Source organism: Mobula birostris, chromosome 26 (genome assembly GCF_030028105.1).
Source record: "Mobula birostris isolate sMobBir1 chromosome 26, sMobBir1.hap1, whole genome shotgun sequence".
NCBI lineage: Eukaryota > Metazoa > Chordata > Chondrichthyes > Myliobatiformes > Myliobatidae > Mobula > Mobula birostris.
In genome coordinates this window covers 31,143,615-31,166,581 of record NC_092395.1, presented here as the reverse complement: position 1 = coordinate 31,166,581, position 22,967 = coordinate 31,143,615, and the positions used below count along the sequence as shown (strand labels likewise).

At 41.1% G+C, this 22,967-nt stretch overlaps 1 protein-coding gene across 7 annotated transcripts; it reads left to right on the top strand.

Moving 5' to 3' along the window:
• Positions 1–385: 385 nt before the first annotated feature.
• LOC140188224 (CDC42 small effector protein 2-like) lies at positions 386–21,380 on the top strand. Of its 7 annotated transcripts, none has more exons than XM_072244297.1 (5): positions 386–806; positions 4,178–4,441; positions 4,869–4,973; positions 10,607–10,750; positions 20,578–21,380. In XM_072244297.1, the coding sequence occupies exons 2-4, from the start codon at positions 4,388–4,390 to the stop codon at positions 10,706–10,708; spliced, it is 261 nt and encodes an 86-aa protein (XP_072100398.1). In that variant the 5' UTR covers positions 386–806; positions 4,178–4,387; the 3' UTR covers positions 10,709–10,750; positions 20,578–21,380. The 7 variants fall into 7 exon arrangements, with proteins under 7 accessions (XP_072100398.1, XP_072100396.1, XP_072100399.1 ...); XM_072244295.1 differs by lacking the exon at positions 20,578–21,380 and adding an exon at positions 15,518–17,677; XM_072244298.1 differs by lacking the exon at positions 20,578–21,380 and adding an exon at positions 10,838–11,066.
• Positions 21,381–22,967: the final 1,587 nt, after the last annotated feature.

The window sequence follows — 22,967 nt, the reverse complement described above, 5'->3', positions numbered from 1 at the left end:
AGCATAGTATATTTCTGCAGTGTTTCTGTATTGGTTTATTGGTGGAGGAATCTGAAGTCAAGTTTAAGATAATACTGAAGGGGCGTCAGTGACCCTTAATGTTCTCTTATGACATCATCCGGGTCCCCTGACGCGATCTTAGGGTTCACTGAGAATCGGATGCTTCAGGGCAAGACAGCATTAGGACCCTAATGAGACAGCAATGGCGATCAGAGATTCGTACCTCCCTCTCAGATACTGTGAGGATCCGTTCATGAGGCTCCCTAAAATCCAGCTGGTTTAACATACCGCGATGGCCGGCTGGAAAACCGTTGATGTTGATTGACAAGGAATGGACCATTCAGAACAAAGGGAACGGCGATAGTTGCGTCACAATTGGTCAATGTTCATAGCTAGGCAGGCGCTAGGGGCAACAGGGTGGTAAATCGAGCGGCCAATGATTGGGGCTGGCTCTCCACTGGCAGGCGAAGGTGCTAATTTGTGTTTGTCGTCCTTGAAAGAAACAGCAATCGTCTGCTATTCTGTTCTTTTTGCTGCGATTTAAAGTTAATAGGAAGGTCGCCGCGCTCCGATGGATTGGAATTCCACCACTCCTTCCACAGCTGTCCATCATTTGATGACGTCAATGCAAATGTGGCGGCGACCCATTGTCCAACGGGCGCAGAGTGCACGACAGACTGCTCTGCCTGCATGGTCATATTTGGTTCTCTGCAGTGGGAAATCTGTATGGTTTTAATCGTTGTAGATTGACTGAAGTTATGTACAAAATCATCGCATATCTTTTCCGAGTAGAATTCATTGTTTAAGTAAGTCCTTGATATAAAATAGCTGCGGCCGGTTGAAAATTGATGTTTGCACTGTGACAAACTTGTATTCGTTTCAGTCTTTTAGGTATGTATTCAGAAATGATCCATACAATAGATAATTGACAAGAATTCAGTGTAATCCTTTCCTTAAGACACTGTGTTCCAAAGGCTAAGTTGTCCTTCGTATCTAACAATGACAGGCAACCTGAGTGGGGGAGTTTTTTTTTAAAGTGGAAAAGCCGTTGCACTCTGGAAACTCCACTCTCCACCTTGGAAGACCGGATGTAGTGGTAGGGATAGTTGTCACAAATTGGGGTCTTCCCAGGTTACAGTAGATGACCACGAATTGTGTGCCTTGCCATGCCCTTCGCTCTTCACGAAGTGTAGAACCGCCTTTTTGGCCGTTGGATCTCACTACTGCGGGAGCTGACTTCAAATGCTAGGGCAGACATCTGGTTTAGTCCGCCTGTTGAAGCGGTATACCGGGGTGTGGCATGCAAACGGCTACTTGAAGCAACAGGTGAGAGCTGAGTGTCGGGTGGGGCTGAAAGGTGAGTGAGCTGCTCCAGAACGGACACGATAAGCCCTCTCTCTCACCAGAGGTGCCTCTTCTACCGGACACCCTATACACATAAACGGCGATGTCCATACAGGATGTACAATACGATTCACGGATAACTATTATTGTGATAATTATGTTTCCATATTTGTGAATTTGGAAACTTTTGAGAAGAGACAATTACGTTTAATTATAGCTGAACTTTGCCTAAAGTTTCTCGTCCTGATAAAATAATTTTAAATTTCCCGTTGCTACTTAAGATGAGTTTTACTGTTTCCACGTGTTGATTGATGTACGCAATTCTCACCGCTCTCCTGCTTTTGTAGTTCAATTACTCAGCCAAATAAATAACCGAAGCAGCTTGGTGCACGTGTAATTTAAAAATAAATTGGTTCATTACTTACAGACCATTCTTGTCTTAATATATTTTGCTATTTTAAAAGTACTATACAAGTGCAAATAGTTTTTGATGAATGTAGGCAATGAGATGGAAAGTTACGGAGCCTTTAGAGGTTTTGGTATTGTGATTAGGAACTACACAGATGTTAGTTTGTCATTACTTTCAGAAACTGATAAAGCTACCTTGTATTTGCCAAAAATTTTGACTTTTAGATTTCCTGTAATTTGTTACCTTAATCTAAGCATTAAATCTCCTTTAGTGCACACTCTATTTTCACAGCAGTGAAGTACAGCACGAGTGGAAATCCTGATGAACTGAGGTTAGGATCCAAGCAAATATGCAATAAAACATGTTGATGTGGTAGATGTCATAAGATACAGACATTCAAATGTCTGCTTGGCTTATACATCCAATGCCTTTAGTCCTTTTTAATGTACCTGACTTTCCCAATTTACTCAACTCCATAAATTTAGGAAAGCTTGCACTATGACTCAGTGGGTTTATCAATAGCATAGCAAAACCATGTCAACTGGATTAGCTAATCCTTAGTTTGGTTGCAATATGAATGAATTTAGTGTTCATCAGGGAAGGTGGATGTGTTGTGGTTCAAATGGCCCATTGCTAACTAGTGATTCTGCTGCATTAAGAAGGGAGGGCTAATTGAGCCTGTAGTAGGGTGCCTATTGTAATGGATTTCTGTGTTTATAGGGCAATGTCCAAATAATGAAGAATAACTAACCTAATGAGGTTTTATCCCAATAAAATGGGTTGATTTGAAATCTACAGCATTATTTTAGTAAAGATGGGTGATGCTACTGTAGGATATTCTTTTAAAGAAGTTTGTGCCCTGAAAATCTGAGTTAACAAATTTGAGGTGGGATCCCAGCAAATGTGTTTGATTTGATAAAATTTTAAGATGAAACTTGCACAACTTTTGAAAGCTAAAAATTCCTACTTGTGAATTCAGCTGATATTGCTGTACATAGAATTGATCTGATTTTAAATGGTTCAGAACACTGGCTTCTCAAATTATGGGGAGGGGAAACTTACTCTAATTTCACAAAGCAACTGACCTGATTCAGCGACTGAATTGGCTGGACTGTGGCTCTTCTGTGTAGTCACCAAATAGTTATGAAAGGATTGTGAACGTTCCACCCTTGTGTACTGGGTTGATAATTTTCTATAATATTTGGTCCAACAATCAGAATTTTCTGGAAGATATTTACTTTAGTGTTCTGCAATGTCTGACTAACTGGGTAGTGACTACAGTGTAAAGCCATTAACAAATGCTGCAGACTTCTGAGTCATAGGGCAAGCTACCAAAATACTGGTCAGTGGAAAATCCAGTTTCCCATGAACACTGCAGACAGAGATAAATCTCAGTGCCTAACAGTACTTTGTGTCTTGTCCAAAAGATACACCATTTGAAAGAGTTGGCTGTGTGGTATTTTAGGTGGGTTTTTGCTTTGTTTATTAAGTGACTGAGAGCAACATATTACAGTGCTTACAAATCATCTAATTTTCCTGCAGTGATGTCCATCAGAGAGGTTTGAAGGAATTTAAAAATAATACTTTATTTACTCTTTTGAATTATTTGAAACTTTTCTGATCAATATTTTATCTTCCTGACCTAAGTTTTGGATTTCCATAGCTTTTTGTATTCCTTTTTGCTGATTTTTCTATTTACTGACCAGAACGTAGTTGTTCCTTCTGGGTTATGGGTTCATTATGCATGGCATTTCATTGCTGGGTCCATTGTTTGCTTCCAGCCTGTCTCTTGAGGACATTTGGTTTCCTGCAGATGCTAACACTTTCAAAAATAGGATTCTTGATACGGGCTTTGGGGATTGATTGTGCTGGTGTTCTTTAGAACCAGCCATTATCATAGGTTAGCTGGCTGGTGGCGTAGTGGCATCAACGCTGGACTTCGGAGTGAGTACGAATCCAGCTGGCTCCCTTGCATGCTTTCCATCCGCACTGGGTTGAGCGTCAAGCTAGCAACTCGACCTCGTAAAAATAAGAAAGCCTGCTTAAAAAAGAAAGTCGTCATGACGGCGTCCCAATGACACTGAGTTAAGGGCTGCCTTTTTCTAATTATCATAGATTCGTCATTTAGATCAAGATCGTGAGCTGCTTTTCACAAGTGGATTTGCTATTTGTAGCTCTAGTGTGGCTCTTGAAACTTGGAATTGTAGTTGTAGATGTGATGTTATCTGCAGTGAATCCTGGCCAGGTGAATTCCTTTAGTAACTGGGAACTATAGTTTCTATTTAAATAATGCGGAATAAATTTGGAATTCTATTGATGTCTAATCATGCAGGGCCAAGATAGGTAATCGCAGAAAGTAAGCATCATATTGTTTCACTAATGCAAATAATGATATTGTTTCTATCATTTTTATATTGGTTACAGTAAGACTGGTGAAACACAAACTTGCTCCAGCATCGGAAGGAGAAACCCTCAGATGAAAGACCAATAACGAGTTTACCTGACTGTTGGGCTCTGGCCACATGTGCACAATCTGAGTGTCGTATAACATTCACATCACTTAGTTTCGTTAGCAGCTGTAGTTATAGCCAAGTGATTCTGGATTTGCCAAATATTGCAAGATATCGTGTAAGAATGAGTGAATTCTGGTTATGTTTCAACTGCTGCATTGCAGAACAACCAAGGCCAGTAAGTATGCTTTTAATTTAATTAATCCCAGAGTTTAGTTTATTGATTTCATAATGTTCAGAAGTATACTACTAGATTGTTTGGAAAATTTTTTATATGCCTTCTATAGAGAAGACACAGAAGATTAGAACAGGGAGATCATCCACTTTTTGTATTCAAGGATGTACTTAAAAGTGCATTTATATTGCCCAGGTTGAGGGAAACCATATGGAGCATGTGATTATTCTGATGCTTATTTATTGTCTTCCATTTTCTTTCTTCTCAGACTAAACTGATTGATAATTGTAATTTTGTGGGGCAAGGCATTTCTAAAGAACCTGCAGTAGACATTATTTATTATTTCTGTCATGTCACTTTACTGCTGACATGCCTGTCTATTAAAGTGTAGGACCACATCCCTAATATTTGTAACTTTTGGTTTTTACAGAAAAGGCGGCGGCGAATAGATAGAAGCATGATTGGAGAGCCAACAAATTTTGTTCATACATCGCACATGGGGTCTGGAGATATGTTAGGGAATCAAATTAACTCTGTAAGTTTCTCTCAGCTATTTTGAAAGGTTACTAGATTTTTTCAACTGTAATTTTGTCTGCTTTGCAATGGTGTGAGAATGAGCAAGCCAATATCTCACAGGCCATAAGAGGTCAGTCATAGCGATCTTTTTAACATGTGTGCAGGTCTTCTGTCATCAAAGATTGGAAATTTCTTGTAAAGGAAGGCAGCAACAGCTAAAGTAATTTTTGTTTTTAAGTATTTGTTATTGCTGATTACAAGAGGATCACTTAATTGATTTACAATTCTACTCAGAATCCTACCATAGCAAAGAAGCAGTCCCTTCGGCCCACAGAATCCAAGAACTTCACTTGTTGTGTAAGATGGGTAGAAATGCCCATTAACTGAAGATAAAGTTGACTTGCCTTTAAGGTTAACTGGTGTAATTTACTAGTATGTCATAGACTTGTACCATATAGAAATAGGCCCTTTGAATTACTGTGTCAAATACTGTGCCTGTCTATAATAATTCCATTTTCTGGCATTAATTCCATATCCTGTTATGCCAGTCAGAAACCCATCCAGATACCTTTTAAGTATTGTTACTGCTCTGTCGTCCACTGGCAGCTCTCACCTAAAATCAATGCCGTCTAGTTTTAGATACTCCTATTGTAGGGATTGGATTTGGCTATCTACCATATCTATGCCTCTCATAATTTTATAAACCTCTATCATAGCAAGTCAAATAAAGTTTATTGTCATTTAACTATATACATGCATAGATGTAAATAACCATATAATGTATATAGAAAGACAACTTTTTTCCAAATCAGGGTGTAAAGCACAGTAGTACGCGTAACACACAGTAACTCATGAAGGTAAGGATAAAATCTACAAATGAATCACACATAAATAACCAAGTGCATTAATTATTAAATATTCTAAGCTGCAGAATGGATTAACCAGTGACACTTCAAATCGATGCGGCAGGGAGTTCAGAAGCCTAATGGCCTGGGGAAGAAACTGTTTCTCATCCTGACTGTTCTTGTTTTTATGCATTATAGTCTCTTGCCTGATAGTGCAAAGTCAGAGGATGCTGAATGGATGGGTGGGATCCTTAATAATACCAAGGGCCCTGTATATACAGCGCTCCTGATAAATATCCCCGATGGATAGTAGGGAAATCCCTTTGATCCTCTCAATTGTTCAATCCTTTGTAGGGACTTCTGGTCTGAAGCTTGACTGCTTCCATACCAGGTGGAGATCCAACTTGTCAGGATGCTGGCAATGGTGCTCCTGTAAAATGCAGTTAAGATGGGGGGTGGAGCCTTGTTCGCCTCAATCTTTCTAGGAAGTGGAAGTGCTGCTCTGCTACCTTGTTTAGGGAGGTGATATTAAGGAAATAGGTGAGGTCATCTGTGATGGGAACTCTCAGGAACTTGGTGCACTTAAATCTCTCTATGGAGGAGCCATGCATTTGCAGAGGGGAATGGTTCATCTGCACCTTCCTGAAGTCCACAATGATTTCCTTTGTCTTCTCCACTTTCAGGCTTAAGTTGTTCTTCTCACACCAATCCACCAGCCGCTTCACTTCCTCTCTACTCCATCTCATCATTATTCTTGATGAGGCCAACCACTCTTGTGTCATCAGTAACTTGATGACACGGTTTGAGCTGGATCCTTCGGTACAGTCAAACATCAGTGGTGGGCTGAATACAGTGCCTTGGGAGTGCCAGTGCTCAGTGTAATGGGACTAGAGATGTTGCTGCACACACAGACTGACTGTGGCCTTACTGTTAAGAAGTCCAGTATCCAGCTGCAGAGGGAGGTGTTGAGACCTAATGAAGACAGTTTCTGCAGTATGATAGTGTTGAATGCCAAACTGAAATCTATAAACAGTCTAGCATATGAGACCCCATTTTGCAGGTGATCATATCACATCTTGGCTACAGGCAGATTGGAAAGTGTATGGTCATGCACTTAGTAGAAGGAATAAATGCATAGACTATTTTCTAAATGGGGAACAAATTCATACATGAGGTGCAAGGGAACTTGAGTCCCAGTGCAGGATTCCCTAAAGGTTAACTCAGGTTGAGTCAGTAGTACAGAAGGCAAATATGTTAGCATTTGTTTTGAGAGGCCTAGAATATAAAAGCAAGGGTGTAATACTGAATCTGTAAAAGACATTGCTCAGAATACATTTGGAGTATTATACTGTAAGCAGTTTTGGGCAGGAAGAATGTGCAGGCATTGGAGAGGGTCTAGAGGATTAAAAGAATGAATCCAAGAATGAAATGGTTAACATATGAGGAACATTTGGTGGCTCTGGGCTTGTACTTACTAGAGTTTAGAAGAATGAGGGGAGGATCTCATTGAAATCTACAGAATAGAAGGACATCCCTTTAGAACAAATGAGGAGAAATTCCTTCAACCAGAGGGTAGTGCAGCTGGGGGAGAAAGCAGGAGAATAAGATTGAGGGGGAAAATAAGTCGACCATGATTGAATGGTGGAGCAGGCTTGATGGGCCTAATTCTGCTTCTATATCTTATGGTCATATACTCCAAAAGAAACAGATGCAACCTATCCGATCTCCCTTCTAACTCAACCCCTACAACCCAGACTTTGGATGTAGGACAAAGCCAAAGTACCCAGCAGGAACCACAGGGAGAATGTGCTCTACAACAGAGAGCACCTGAGATCCCTGTATCTGAGACGGCAGTGGTAACTACTACATGCCATGGCACAAATAATCTTGGGTGAGCTTCAACCAGCATACAAAAGACAAAACATTAAAAGGAATTTAACTGAATTTCTAAATGGGTATGTGGGAATAGGTATGAGTTGTAGTGTGGGGGACTGACCTCTACTTTGCTGAGGCCAGGAGGTAACTCCCAGACACCACTTCCTTCTTACCCCTTGAAAAGGACCTCAATTGGGACCATCAGGCAGTTGTGTCCTGCACCATTACCAACCTCATCAACTCTGGAGATCTCTCATCAGCTGCCACCAACCTCAAAGTTCCCTTACCCCACACTGCTTGTTTCTACCTCCTACTCAAGATCCACAAACCTGGCTGTCCAGATCAGCGCACTGTTTCTGCCTGCTGCTACCCCACTGAACTAGTATCTGCATACCTCGACTCCATTTTACTCTCCTTGGTTCAGTCCCTTCCCACCTACATCTGCAACACCTCACATGCTCTTTATATCCTCAACACCTTTCAATTCCCTGGTCCTGATTGCCTTATTTCCACCATGGATGATGTATCCCTATACCCTTGTACTGTATCTGCTACCAAGAAGGCCTTAAAGCGCTCTGCTTCTTAACAGACCCAACCAGTTCCCCTCCACCACCACTATCCTCAGAGTGGTGGAACTAGTCCTCACCGTCAACAATTTTTTTGTCTCCTCTCACTTTTTCCAAACTCAGTGTAGCCACGGGCCCAAACTATGCCTGTATTTTTGTTGGCTATGTGGAACAGTCCATGTTCCCCAACTCTTTTTGCATTATATTGACTGCATTTGTGCTGCTTCACGTCAATTTCGTCAACTTTGCCTTCAACTTCTACCCTGCCCTTAAATTCACTCGGTTTATTTCTGACATCTCCTTCTCCGATCTCCCTGTCTCCATCTTTGAGACAAATTGTCTACCGATATCTTTTTATAAACCTACTGATTCACAGGGCTATCTTGACTATACAGTACCTCTACCCACCCTGTCTCCTGCAAAAATGCCATTCTTTGTTTTCAGTTCCTTCTCTGTCACATCTGTTCCTAGGTTGAGTTTTCCTTCTCAGAACATGTCACCCTCCTTTAAAGAATGGGATTTCCCTTCTTCCAGAATTTATGCTGCCCTCACCTGCATCTCTCCATTTCCTGGACATCTTCACTCACCCCATCTTCCTGCTGCCTTAACAGGGAGAGTTCCTCTTGTCCTCTCCTACCACCCCATGAGCCTCCGCCGTCCAACATACCATTCTCTGCAACTTCCGCTATCTTCAATGGGATCTACCATCAAATACATCTTTGCCTCCCCCACTTCAACTCTCCATTTTCTCAGTGATTCCCTTGACTATTTGTTTCTCTCCCCCCCCCCCCCCCCGGCACATATTCCTACAAGCAGCACTTGCCCATTCACTTCCTCCCTCACCTCTTTTCAGAGCCCCAAACAGTCCTTCCAGCAGAGACAACACTTCACCTGCGAATCTGTTGCGGTCGTATACTGTAGCTGGTGCACCTGATGTAGCCTCCTTGGTATCAGTAAGACGCATCGTAGATTGGAGGACCGCTTTGTTGAGCACCTCTGCTCCATCTGCAAAAAGCAGCATTTCTCGGTGACCAACCATTTTAATTCCTTTCCCATTCCTGTTCCAACATGTTGGTCCATGGCCTTCTCTTCTGCCGTAATGAGATCACTCTCAGGTTGGAGGACTAACACCTCGTATTCCATCTAGGCAACCTGCAACCTGTTGGCATGAACATTGATTTCTCCAACTTTTTGTAATTTTTTTTACCCTCTCCCTTCCCTTTTCTTCAGTTCTCCACTCTGGTCTCTTGCCTCTTCTTCACCTGCCTATCACTTTCCCCTTGGTGTTCCTTTTTTCCTATGGTCCTCTCCCCTCCTATCAGATTCCTTTTTCTTTCCCCCCAGCCCTTTGTCTTTTACATCTCCCAGCTTCTTTCTTCATCCTCTCTCCCCTATCCACCTGGTTTCACCTATCATCTTGCTTGTGCTCCTTCACCTTCTTATTCTGGCATCTTCCCCCTTCCTTTCCAGTACTGAGGAAGGGTCTCGGCTCGAAATGTCAACTTGTTCATTCATTTCCATAGATGCTGCCTGACCTGAGTTCCTCCAGCATTTTGTGTGTGTTGCACTGGATTTCCAGTATCTTGTGTGTATGTAGGAAGAAATCTGTATTTCCTTTTGGACGTTATGGCCATGTCTACCATCCTATTAATGGTTTCTGTGACTCAGCGATCCAGTTCCTCTCCATTTTAAGACCTGGGGCACAGGAAAAGGAGAATTTTTAGAAACTGAACCCTTTGATTCTTTATCTTTCTGAAGTTCCTTGATTATATTCTGGCACCACCTAGCTGTGAAAATGCAGACCAGCAGGTGTAGAATTACATCTTGTCAAAAATAGTTTTGTTTCTTTTTCCTCCCTTTCTTTCACACACACACTTTCCTGAATTCTGTTGGATACAGTCATATTCAATAATGGGATAATGCATGTTGATTACTAAGTATTGGGGAGATGCCACCTTAACCTAGCGTGTATATTTTGACAATAGCTTCCACATAACAATCTTGAGGAACTAAATCTTTTTATGCTGAGCTAGAATTGCTCTTAGTGCCTAAATTAAGTTAAAGGATGTGGGTTTAACCTGGTAACTCCTTAAATGCAAAGTGACAGCTTCCAGCACTGTAGAATGACAGGTTAGCTCTCTGCTCAAATGCTGCAGAAGTGGCAATTCTTGGATCTTTCTTCTGAAGGAGTTAGTGGTAGAGGCCCAATATTTTGATAACATGACTGGATGTTGAACAAACTAAACTGAAAGTAAAAATACCCCAAGAATAATCAGAATAGAAATTACTCATAAGAATGTTCTGATAATGCAGCATTGAAATAGTAGATTTATCTAATTAATAAACCATTTTTTGTTCTATGACAGTTAAATGATGTATATGGCTTAATGAAATCTAAGGGTGGCTATGGGGACACCATGCCAATTAGTATTCAGACTCTGCATCTCATCGATTCAACAGCAGCATAGGATCATCAGCAACGGAGTTACACAGATCCAGTTAATCCATTAGTAAGTATTGCTGTTACTGTGATTTTGATTATAGAATCAAATAAAGGTTTTATCCAGTAGCATTGCTTTCATGATCGTATGTTACAGAACTTAGACAATCCCAGGAATAAATTTTGCGATCGTAATGGGGCAGCGCTGCCCATCACCACACTTGTACAGGGACTTTACCAGGTAATCCCTATGGAAGTCTTGATTTACAACATTAGATTTGAGTCAAAGCTGATGGTGGCACTTTAGACCTGCTATTGGCCTTTTGGATCCCGGTTTTCATGCTGTGATGCCTGCCCTCTATGCCTATGTCATGGTAAATTCTTGCCTGTCCACAGTAAAATATAGAAAACATAATTTGGAAAATAGCAGACAGTGAGCATCTCCAACAAGAGAGAATCTAGTTATCCACCCCTTTCTATTGCTGCTGCTCCACCAATGACGTTCTGGGAAGGTGGAGGTAGGTGGGGAAGGGGGCTGGGTAGAACCATTGAACAGAAACTCAAATGGGCCGGCCATTTGGATCCTCTGTTCTCAAGAAAGCATGAGGGTGAGTAGCTTCTAACATATGACTCATCTCCTGATACCTTAAAAGCCTTCATCTATCTGCAGGGTACAAATTAAGAATATGGTGGATTACTGTCCATTTAGACCATAAGACCTAGGAGCTGTGTGACTGTAGTTTTGCCATCTCCAAGAAGCACTACAGATATTCCTGACTACTTCAACAGCATTTCCTAAACTCATGATCTCTACCACCAAGGACAAATCACCGTGTATGTTGGAACACCACTTCCTGCAGATGTTGCTTGAACCCCTGAGTTTCTTCAGTATTTTGGTTCTCTTTGTATCACCTCCTCCAAGTTGCACTTCACTCCATGACTTGGGAGTCATGGAATCCTATAGCAGTGAAACACCCTTCTGCCCAACATATCCATGCTGGTCATCTGGTCCCCTAACTTCTGTCGATTTAGATACTACTTAAATGTATATGTATCTGTATCTGTCTCCTTCAGGCAATTCTTTCCAGATTTCAAGCATCCTGTTGAGTGAATATTCTTCTAAATCTCCCACCTCTTAAACCTGTTCCCACTGGTTATAGGCACCTTTTGCTTAGTCGAATTGTTTCAACAATCACTGTATGTCCCTCATAATTGTGTATAAACCACTCAGGATCCCTCTTGGGCTTCTCTGCTCCAATGAAAACAAACCCAGTCTATTCAGTTCTTGCAGCTGAATTTTAAGTAAGTTGACAATCCTTCATCATTGCTGGGTCTAAATCTAGAAGCTCACAATTCAACAGTAAATGGGCGTACCTTCAGATATTTGGTACAGTGGTTCACCAAAGGACTCACTACCTCTTCGAAGACCAATGGTGAGTTGATAAGGCCTCACTGGCTTTCGGAGAATTCTTTTACTGCAAGAGGCTGTTGGCACTGATATATGTAGCTCTTAAATTGCACTCAGCTATACCCAAGTTCTCAGGGCTACGAACCTAGTAGAAGATTGCCTAATAACAACTTGGAACAAACAGTGTGGTCCAGACAGCTGTGATGCTTTGTGTAAACAGCATGGGTACATCCTGCTTTGCACCTGAACCATCAGACTCAGGCTAATGTTCAATTCATCAGGCTGGACACTCACTTTAGCACCCATTCCAAAGGGACATTTATCGGCAAGATACATCTGTTTCTGGCCTTGGCATCACTACATGTAGTTTGTCTTAGCCAGATTAACTAGAGGTTTAGCCAATTCTCTGAATTGCCTTGGTTGTATTAATTTTGAGACTTTTTTGCATTGAGAGTATTTCCCTGGCAGGAACAAAAATCTTCTGAGTTATGGACCCATGTAAGTACAAACATGAATTTTTATTTTGGGTTATAATTTTTGTTTTGTGCCTTCAAAAACATCAGTTAAATTGCTTCATGGTAACCATTCCCCCAGCCTTGCTTTAGCAGTTTTTTAAAGTTAATCTTAGAGCACCATTCTGCTGCTCAGTTTTATTTCCTCTTTTCCCATTTTATTTGGTCATTCTTTGATTTCAGTATTGCCTTTCTAAATTGCTGTGTTAACTATCACTCTCAATTTACCATGTCACCTTTCCAAATACGTTGAACATCATTTGCCACCAAGGATAAATTAAAATGGCATTTTCACTTGCTGATCATGAGCAATGGCATAAGTAGTTTACTCGAGTATAACTTGCTGTCGTTGTTATTGCTATTCTATTTCATTTATTTATATATTGACTGGAATGCTGCATTGTAGTTTTATTCTTTTCCATTTAATTAATGGCCTTTTTAAACGTTTAACATTATTCACTTGCACAATGGCCGCTCTGGTTTGACCCTGCTTTTACTTGTTCCTGTTAATGAACCGTGAATCGATTGGTCTGCCACTAATGCGCCAATCCCTGCGAAACGCTCCTTTTTTTAAACTTCTCTCCGTGTGCGAAGCGCTGTCTCTCTTTGAATTGATTTGTCCGCTGCTAACTGATGGCAGCAGTGAGAAGAGAGCATGGCCTTGGTGGGTGTCCTCTGATGGATGCTGATGTGCTCAGTGGTGGGGAGGACTTTACCTTTGACGGACTGAGCCGTATCACTACTTTTTATGATTTTTTTTTTTTCCATTCAAGGGCTTTAGTGTTTTCATTCCAGGCTGTGATACAACCAGTCAATATACTCTCCACCACACAGAAGCTTATTAAAATTTTTAGATGTCATGCTGAATCTTCATAACTTCCAAGGAAGTGGAGGCACTGCTGAGCATTCTTCATAGTATTATTTGTGATACTATGACAGATCCTCTGAAATGATAACATGAAGGAATTTAAAGTTGCTGACCCTCTCAACCTCTATTTCCCTGATGAGGCTCATGGGCCTCCAGTTTCTTCCTCTTGATGTCAATAATCAGCTCTTTGATCTTGCTGCCATTGAGAGACAGGTGGTTGTTGTGGCACCTCTCTCTCGTACCATTGCATCTATGATTTCATTTGCTTAAGACCTATACTATGGAAAATCCGTCCATAAACCCTTTTACCTCTCTTTCAAGGCTCTGCCTAAACCCAATCTTTTACCAAGCTTTTGGTCATCTTCCTACGTGGCTCAGTATCAAAATTTGTTCATTAATGCTGCTGTGAAGCATGATGGAATATTTCACTGTGTTAAAAGATTGCTGTTTTAGCTGTGTTTTTTTTCCAAAAGATTTCTGTTTAATTATGTTTTTATTAGCTTGCTTGGCCCAGAGTGATAGTGACCTTGTCATAGCCTGACATGTTCATAATCCATTTTATGCTTTTTCCTCTTTCAATCTGTTATTATAATTATCTTACTGCACAATACTTGACAAGTTGGCATGTAAGCAGGAATGTATTCCTTTTATTACTCAGTCAACAAGTAAAAAGCAATCATTGTAGTCTCCGATGATTCACTTACAAACGTAGTTTATTCATAGTTACTGAGCCAGACTGATCAGAAAGGTTTGGTTCTTGGATTCAATTCATGGTCTACTAAACTGACCAATCACTGTGGGCCATTATAATTAGTTTCATCTTATCTAAGATGGAAGAGGACATAATCAACCAGAATTTTTTGCCCTAGTCAGCAGCAACGATGGAATGTGATCTTTCATAACTATGCCCACATTGCACTTAGCAGCAGCTTTTAACACGTAGCTGTATGACTCTCCTTTCAGGCATATCTGTTGACTTGCCACTTGGGATTGCAATCACATGGCTCCACTGTTCAAAGACTCTTCCCTACCCTTTTATATCTATCCTTGGGCCTTATCACTGTCACTGTTTACAAGAAAACAACAACATTGTATAGATCTATTCTTGCATTGAAGGTGATTATTTGTAACTCACTCAATGCCTTAACTGCCCCTGTGTCCAACATTCAGTCCTGGATGATCAGAAATCTTTCAGTCAAGTATGTGGAGTGCTGAAGACATTGCTTTTGAGATATGTTACAAATTGTTTTCATCAAATTTCTCTCCATCCATGGCCACTATCTGAAGCTAAACTTACAAAACTATTTCTTAATTTGATTGGGAGGTGACCTTCTAATCCCAAATACATGCATCCCCAAATTATGAAGTGCACTTCTTGAGAACAGAGCATGAGATCATTGGAGGATTTGCTGGAGAAATAATGCAATGGCAGATTTTAAAGCAGTAATGAGTGTGGAGGCATGTTAAATGAATCAGATTGATGGTGGAAGGCAAATATTAGACAATTTTTAAATTCATTTATGTAATGTGGGTGTCACCAACTAAACCAGCATTTATTGCCCATGGAGAAGATGGTTTGACTTGCAGTTCTGCCAAGGAAATCTGGTGGGAGATTGATAAATGATTTTAGATGGCATTGTGAGGATGATTGGGGAAGAATTATTTCAGTGACGGGAATTTCAGGATGTTGGGCAGAGATATGAGAAAGGAGCTGGCCAAAGGTGGTTGGAAGGGGTCACTAGCAGGGTCAATAGCAGAATAATGGCTGGAGTTTTTGGGAGTAATTTGGAAGGTGCTGGATATATACACATCCCAAAGATAATGAGGTATTCTAAAGGGGAATGATGCAACCGTGGCTGACGAGAACTCAAAGCCAACGTTAAAGCAAAAGAGAATGCATATAATATAGCAAAGATAAGTAGAAAGTTTGAGGATTGAGAAATTTTTTAAAAAATCAACAGAAGACAACTAAAAAAGCCATGAGAGAAAAGATGAAATATGTAGGTAAGTTGGCCAATAACATAAAAGAGTATACCTAAAATTTTTCAGGTATCTAAAGAGTAAACGAGGTAAGAGTGGATATTGGACTACTTGAAAATGACAGTGAAGAGGATGTAATGGGGGCAAAGAAATGGTGGATGAACTTAAATATTTTGTGTCGGCCTTCAATGTTGAAGACGCTAGCTGTATGCCAGGAAGTGAGTGTTGGGACAGAGGTGAGTGTAGTTTCTATTGCTAAGGAGATGATGCTTGGGAAGCTGAAGAGTCTGAAGGTAGATAAGTCACCTGGGTCTGATGGACTACACCCCAGGTTCTAAAAGAGGTAGCTGAAGAGATTGGAAAGACATTAATAATGAGGTTTCAAGAATCAATAGATTCTGGCATGATTCCAGAGGACTTGAAATTGCAAATGTCACTCCACTCTTCAGGAAGGGAGGGAGGCAGAAGGAAGGAAATTATATAGGCCAGATAGCCTGACCTCAATGGTTGGGAAGATGTTAGAGTCCATTATTAAAGATGTGGTTTTAGGATTCTTGGAGGCACATGACAAAACAGGCCATAGTCAGCTTGGTTTCCTTAAGGGAAAATTTTGCCTAACGAATTTGTTGGAATTCATTGAACAAATAACAAGCAGGATAGACAAAGGAGAATCGATGGATGTTGTTTACTTTGAATTTTTTTTAAAAAGGGCCTTTGAAAAGATGCCACACATGAGGCTGCTAAACAATATAAGAGCCTAGGGTGTTACAGTAAAGATACTATCATGGATATAGCATTGGCTGATTAGCAGGAGGCAAAGAGTGGGAATGAAGGGATGCTTTTCAGATTGACTGCGGTTTCTATTGGTATTCCATAGGGGCCTGTGTTTGGACTGTTTCTTCATGTTGTATGTCAAGGATCTGGATGACCGATTGATGGCTTTGTGGCCAAGTTTGCAGATAATACGAAGATGGGTGGAGGGGTGGGTAGTGATGAAGAGGCAGGAATACTGCAGAAGGACCTAGATTGGGAGAATAGGCAAAAAAGTGGCAAGTTGAATAGGGAGGTTCATGGTCATGCACTTTGGTAGAAGGAATAAAGGTATAGACTGTTTTCTAAATGGTGAGAAAATCCAAAAATCAGAGGTACAGAGAGATTTGAGTCCTCGTGCAGGATTCTCTAAAGGTAAACTTGCAGTGGTAAGGAAGGAAAATGCAATGTCAGCTTTCATTTTTAGAGGACTAGAATATAAAAGCAGGGATGTAATGTTGAGGCTTTATAAGGCATTGGTCAGACCATACTTAGATTTGAACCGTTTTGGGCCCCTTATTGAAGAAAAGATGTGCTGGCATGGGAAAGGGTCCATAGGAGGTTCACAAGAATGATTCTGGGAGTGAAAGGCTTATTATATGAGGAGCATTTGATGGCTCTGGGCCTGTACTTGCTGGAATTTAGAAGAATGGGGGGAAGGGGGTGGAATCTCATGAAACCTATTGAATGCTGAAAGGCCTAGATTGAGTGGATGTGAAGAGAATGTTTCCTTTGGTGGGGGAGGTGGCTGTAGAGGCCAGGTCACTGGGTTCATTTAAGACAGAGGTTGATAGGTTCTTGATTAGTCAGGGTGTGAAAGGTTTTAGAGAAGGCAGGGGAATGGGGTTGAGAGGGAAATGGATCAGCCATAATGAAATGGCAGAGCAGGCTCAATGGGCTGAATGGCCTAATTCTGCTCCTATGTCTTATGGTAATCTCTTGCATATATTAAAGGTGCTGTAAAATACAAGATTTAAGTATAACATTCACTCTCACTCATAAACATTTTGGGAAGTGCCTAAATGTCAACAATAGATTCATTTGATTCTTGCCTCACCCCTGCTATTGACATAAATCTGTGTTAAGAACTGGGGTCTAAGGAAGGGCTGGCAGCAGAGAGTCCACAAACAACTGTGATTGAAAGATGTTCTTCTTTGGCAGTTTAGGTCTTGAACAGTTTGGTGAGTAGAGAATGTTTAGTTAGGGGATTCCCAACCTGGGATCCACGGACTCCTCAGTTAATGGTAAGGGTCCATGGCATAAAGGGTGGTAACCCCTGCATTTTGCTTAGAGTTTGGATTACAAATAATGAAAAATCAATGTACCTGTAATCCCGTTATGCAGATAGTTCATGATAAATTTGTGTGCTTATTGGTCTGTCAGCCACTTGTATTAGACATGTCTTAAAGTACATCATCTCTTTTTCAGATTCCTGGTTTCTTTAAAGTGTTCTTCTGTAAATCCTTGATTCTTCAAAACTATTATGCCAAAATGTTTTGATACAGTTATCGAAGGAAAAAAACCTGTGTTAAAAGTTCCTGCACTCCTTCCGGTGGAACTTGTTGCTCCCAATACAAACTGAAAGCGCATCGATGAACTGCGCTTCAGAAGTAGATGATACAATCTCCATGTTGGTTAGGTCACTCAAAGTGGACGTTTTTTTTTTATTCATGACTATTTACATTGTTTTGACTAGCAACAATTTTTGGAATCATAATTGCCAATACATAGTTGAGAAATAAAACTTTTTATCAGCTCTCAAATGACTGTATAACCATATGGAGTGATATTTAAGTTTTGTGTTCCATGTTTAATTTATGGGTTCTATATTCAGATCTTTGACAGCATAATTTTTCCATATAGAATTGCAACTTAAGTGAAATATTGGATGTCCAATGACTTGATAATGGGAACTAGTTGCTTAAATTCATACATGTTTTTGCAAATATTGTTTTTAATAAAGTAATAAATTCAAGATTGCTTAATGTATTTCCTGTATACAAGTGTAAATGAGAATGAAATAATTGTTACTCTGGATCCAATGAAGCGCCAAAAAATAAAGATTTGAACAAAAACAATATTAATACATAAACACGAGGAAATCTGCAGACATTGGAAATTCAAGCAACATACACGAGATGCTGGTAGAACGCAGCAGGCCAGACAGCAGCCATGGACAGCATTATGGATGCTATCTGGGCCTGCTGCATTCCACCAGCATTTTGTATATCAATACATAAGATAGCTTATATGCATACAGTTCTATGCAGAAGTCAGGCACATGCAAAAAAAATTGTAAAGTAAAGATGCTTTCAAAATAATGAAATGAAGTATCTAAATCTCAGAAAATTACTACAGAGTATAAAGCAATAAAAGACTAGATCAACTCATTGGTGTACCTCTGAACTGGAAATAAAGCCAAGAGTCTACGCACTGAAGTACAAGGACTGGAGTGCTGAACAATGACAGTAAGTGCTCTGGAAACACGAGTTGAAATTTTTCACTCAAACAGGAGACAGTTTTTTTCTGTAAAAGAGGTGGAAGGTGCTACAGCAAAGTACAGTGGAGGTTCCCTGCAGGTTTGGGGCTTCATTTCTGCAGATGGAGTCAGTAATCTGGTCAGAATTAAAGGAATCCTCAATGCTGAGATGTACAAGCAGATTCTCATCCATCATGCAGTACCATCAAGGAAGTGTCTGATGATTCTCAACTTCATTCGGCAGCAAGAGAATGACCCCAAATGAATGGCCAAGGTCACAAAGAACTATCTTCAGCAAAAAAGAACAGGAAGTTCTGCAACAAATGGGATGATCTCCATCATTGAGGCCGTCTGGGATTTCCTGGCGAGACAGAAGCAAACAAGACAGCCAAAGTCTGCAGAAGAACTGTGGCAAGTTCTCCAAAATGTTCTCCAAACAGATTTCTTATAAAACTACACAGCAGTGTACCTAAAAGAATTGATGCAGTTTTAAAGGCAAAGGGTGGTCACACTAGATATTGATTTGAGTTAGTTTTTCTAGGAGTTTGATATTGGTTGCAGTTTCCACTGCTGTGCCACCTATGTGCAAGGGGGTGTGGTGGTGTGAGTTTTCCTGAAGTCCACTAACTATCTCCTTAGTCTTATTGACATTAAGGAAGAGGTTATTTGCCTGGCATCAACCCTCAAGCTCTTCCATCACCTCTGTAGACCATCTCATTGTTGGTGATGAGTCCCACCACTGTCAAGTCATTGGCATTAAATCACTTGATGTTGTGATTGCTAGGTGTTTGGCCATGCACTCATGTGTGAGCAGAATGTCAAACAATGGTCTCAGCACACAGCCTTGGAGGGTTTCCATGTTGAGGATGGGGAGGGAGGAGCGGTTGTGCGTCCTGACTGTCAGAGGGCTGTTGGTTAGTAAGTCCAACACCCAGTTGCATAGTGGTGTATTTAAACCAAGGAGTAGGAGTTTGTTCACCAAGGCCTGTGGGACAGTAGTCTTGAATTCCAGAAACAGCATTGTGACGTAAATGTCCATAAATGTCCTTGTTTTGTAGGTGTGTCTGTGACAAGTGCTACAGCAGCTGTCATTGAGCGGTTCTTTTGATAAGTGTATTGGTAGGTGCCCAGTGTGGCAGGAATGGAATTTTTGATACAAGACTATAAGGCATATGAGTAGAACTAGGCCATTTAGCCCATCAAGTCTGGTCATCCAATTTCACTCTCAACCCCAATCTCCTGCCTTCCCCCTGTCACTCCTTGACTAATTAATAACCTATCAAACTCTGCCTAAATACACCCAATGACCTGGCCTCCACAACTACCGTTGGCAACAAATTCCACAGACTCACCACCTCTGAGAAAAGAAATTCCTCCTCTTCTCCATCTAAGTGGACATTCCTCTACTGTGTGACCTCGGTCCTAGACTGCCCCACTATAGCAAGCATCCACTCTAACTAGGCCTTTACACATTCGATAGGTTTCAATGAGATTCCCCCTTATTCTTATAAATTCTAGCGAGTACAGGCCCAAAGACATTAAACGCTCCAGCGGAACCATTTCTACTGATAGGAGAAGGGCAAAGGTGGGTTACTGGTGCCTTAAAACCAGTCACTTTGGACAGATGGGACTCATCAGCCACTTGGAGAAGAAAAACTCTCCTCTCAAACCTCTGCTGCCTGGTGGCTGTACTCTCTCATGGGGAAGGCTTCGGGAATAAATCCCAAGGAAAAATCCAGAGCTGGGTCCCTAAGGCAGTACTACATTGAGTTCAATGCTGACTGGCAACTCTTGTGACATTGCTGATGCCAAACTATATTAGTCTCTGCTGTTCCTTTAGATTCATCAGCTGTGTGGAGAGGGCGAGCCTGCTGCATGGGCACCAGCTTGCTCTTCACATCGTAATAGCCTGGCTTGCATATCAAGTGGACAGCTAGGATGCAACATCCATGGTCAACCCCAACCAACTTGCAGAGTGAAGACTTCTCAGGTTGCCTTGTTGGAATTACTGTTCAGTTTATACCTCGATTTTTTAAAATTAAAATTTAGTGCATTCCACTTTTGGTGAGTTGTTTACACAGCTTTAGACTTGGAATAAAATTGTGCATTAGGTGATACTGATCACAGTTGTGTTTGGATTTCCATAATTTAGCAAGATCAATAAAATGTGATTGGGATTGTAAATGTAGACAGCTGACAGGAGAGGAAGAAAGTGTGGAGGGGTAAGGACAGGCCTGGAATTAGAGGAGTATGGTGAACAGTAAAGGGGCTAGGTTGAAAATGGCATCACAATTTGAGCAACACACACAAAATGCTGGTGGAACGCAGCAGGCCAGGCAGCATCCATAGGAAGAAGCAGTCGACGTTTCAGGCCGAGACCCTTCGTCAGGACTAACTGAAAGAAGAGATAGTAAGAGATTTGAGAGGGGGAGGGGGAGATCCAAAATGATAAGAGAAGACAGGAGAGGGAGGGATAGAGCCAGGAGCTGGAAAGTTGATTGGCAAAAGGGATACAAGGCTGGAGAAGGGAGAGGATCATGGGACAGAACGCCTAGGGAGAAAGAAAGGGGGAGGGGAGCGCCAGAGGAAGATGGAGAGCAGACGAGGAGTAATTGTGAGAGGGACAGAGAGAGAGGGAAAAAAGGGGGAATAGATAAATAAATAAGGGATGGGGTGAGAATGGGAGGAGGGGCATTAATGGAAGCTAGAGAAGTCAATGTCACAATTTGAGTTCTGTTTTGTTGATGGACTTAAACCAATATAAACCCTAATAAACGATTAGATTGTGTTTGTGCAATTGTTCTATTTTGTACTAGTTTAAATGTGGTTAAGCCAAGTTTAACTACAAGCTTATAGATTTGTTTAACTGTGTTCTCAAAATATTGATTAAAAAAATACATATACGTGTGCGTACAACCAAAGTATCCCGCCAGTATTTGGATCAGGTTTTTTTTTCTGTGAAGAGCTATACTTCTACCAGTACTAGTCAAGGTGTTTATTGTCCAAAGAGGATCACACTCCATATACAACCATCGTCTGGAAATTGATGTTTGTTACTCTTAAGCAATCAGTGAGTTAATTTGCTTGGTGTAACAACACAGTTTCACATGTGTAAATGTGTAGTCACCGTATAATGTGTGAATTTGTGCTGCAAAGTGACTGGGACACTGCATCAAGAATTCTGGACTTTGAACTTGTGCATTGCTCCACTTTACCTTGGAGTTCCAATGCAAGGCAAGATATCAATGATTATGGAGGGGAAAGCCACACGCTCCTCTGTGTCTTGAGTTGAGAGAGGTCCATTCAAATATTTCGCTCAGTCAGTGTAAGCGTTCAGAATGAAAGCAAAAATCAAAATTACTACAGGTTCTGGAAATCTAAAACAAAAGCATAAAACCCTGGAAATACTCAGCAGATCAGGCTGCATCTGTGGGAAGAGATACAGAATCAATATTTCAGATTGGAGACTTCATCAGAACTGGAGAGGAGTAAAAGGAGGCTTGTACAGGTGCAGGGAGGATTGGGGGGGGGTGGTTTTCTGATAGTATCCTTAAGTAGAATAAATCCACAGAAAAAAATTTGCCATTTACTGAAGACCTGTGCTAATCAACCATCTGGGGCATCTTCAACTTCTTACTTCAGCAATCTGAGGTACCCACCTACTTCAGGCAGGTATTGATAACAGTAGTGCCCAAGAAGAATGTGGTAAGCTGCATCGATGACTATTATCCAGTAGGACCAACATCCACTGTGAGGAAGTGCTTTGAGAGGTTGGTTATGAAGCATGTCAACTCCTGCCTGAGGAGTAACCTTGATCTGTTTGAATTTGCCTAATAACTCTTCACTCAGCTCTAGAAAACTTGGACAATGAAGATGCATATGTCAGGATCCTCTTCATTGAGTACAGCTGAGCATCCAACACTATCATCCCTTCAAAACTCAACACTAAGCTCTAAGACCTAGGCCTTGGTACAGTACCTGTCTGTGAAACTGGATCTTTGATCTCCTCACTGCAGACCCTAGTTAGCAGAGATTTACAGCACCATCTCTTCCATACTCATCATCAACACAGGTACACCACAGGGTTGTGTGCTTAGCCCCCTGCTCCACTTGCTTTATCCTTATAATTGTGTGGCTAAGTACAACTCCAGTGCCGTATTCAAGTTTGCTGACAACACCAGTATTGTTGGCTGAATCACAGATGGTGACTAATTGGTATACGAGAGGGAG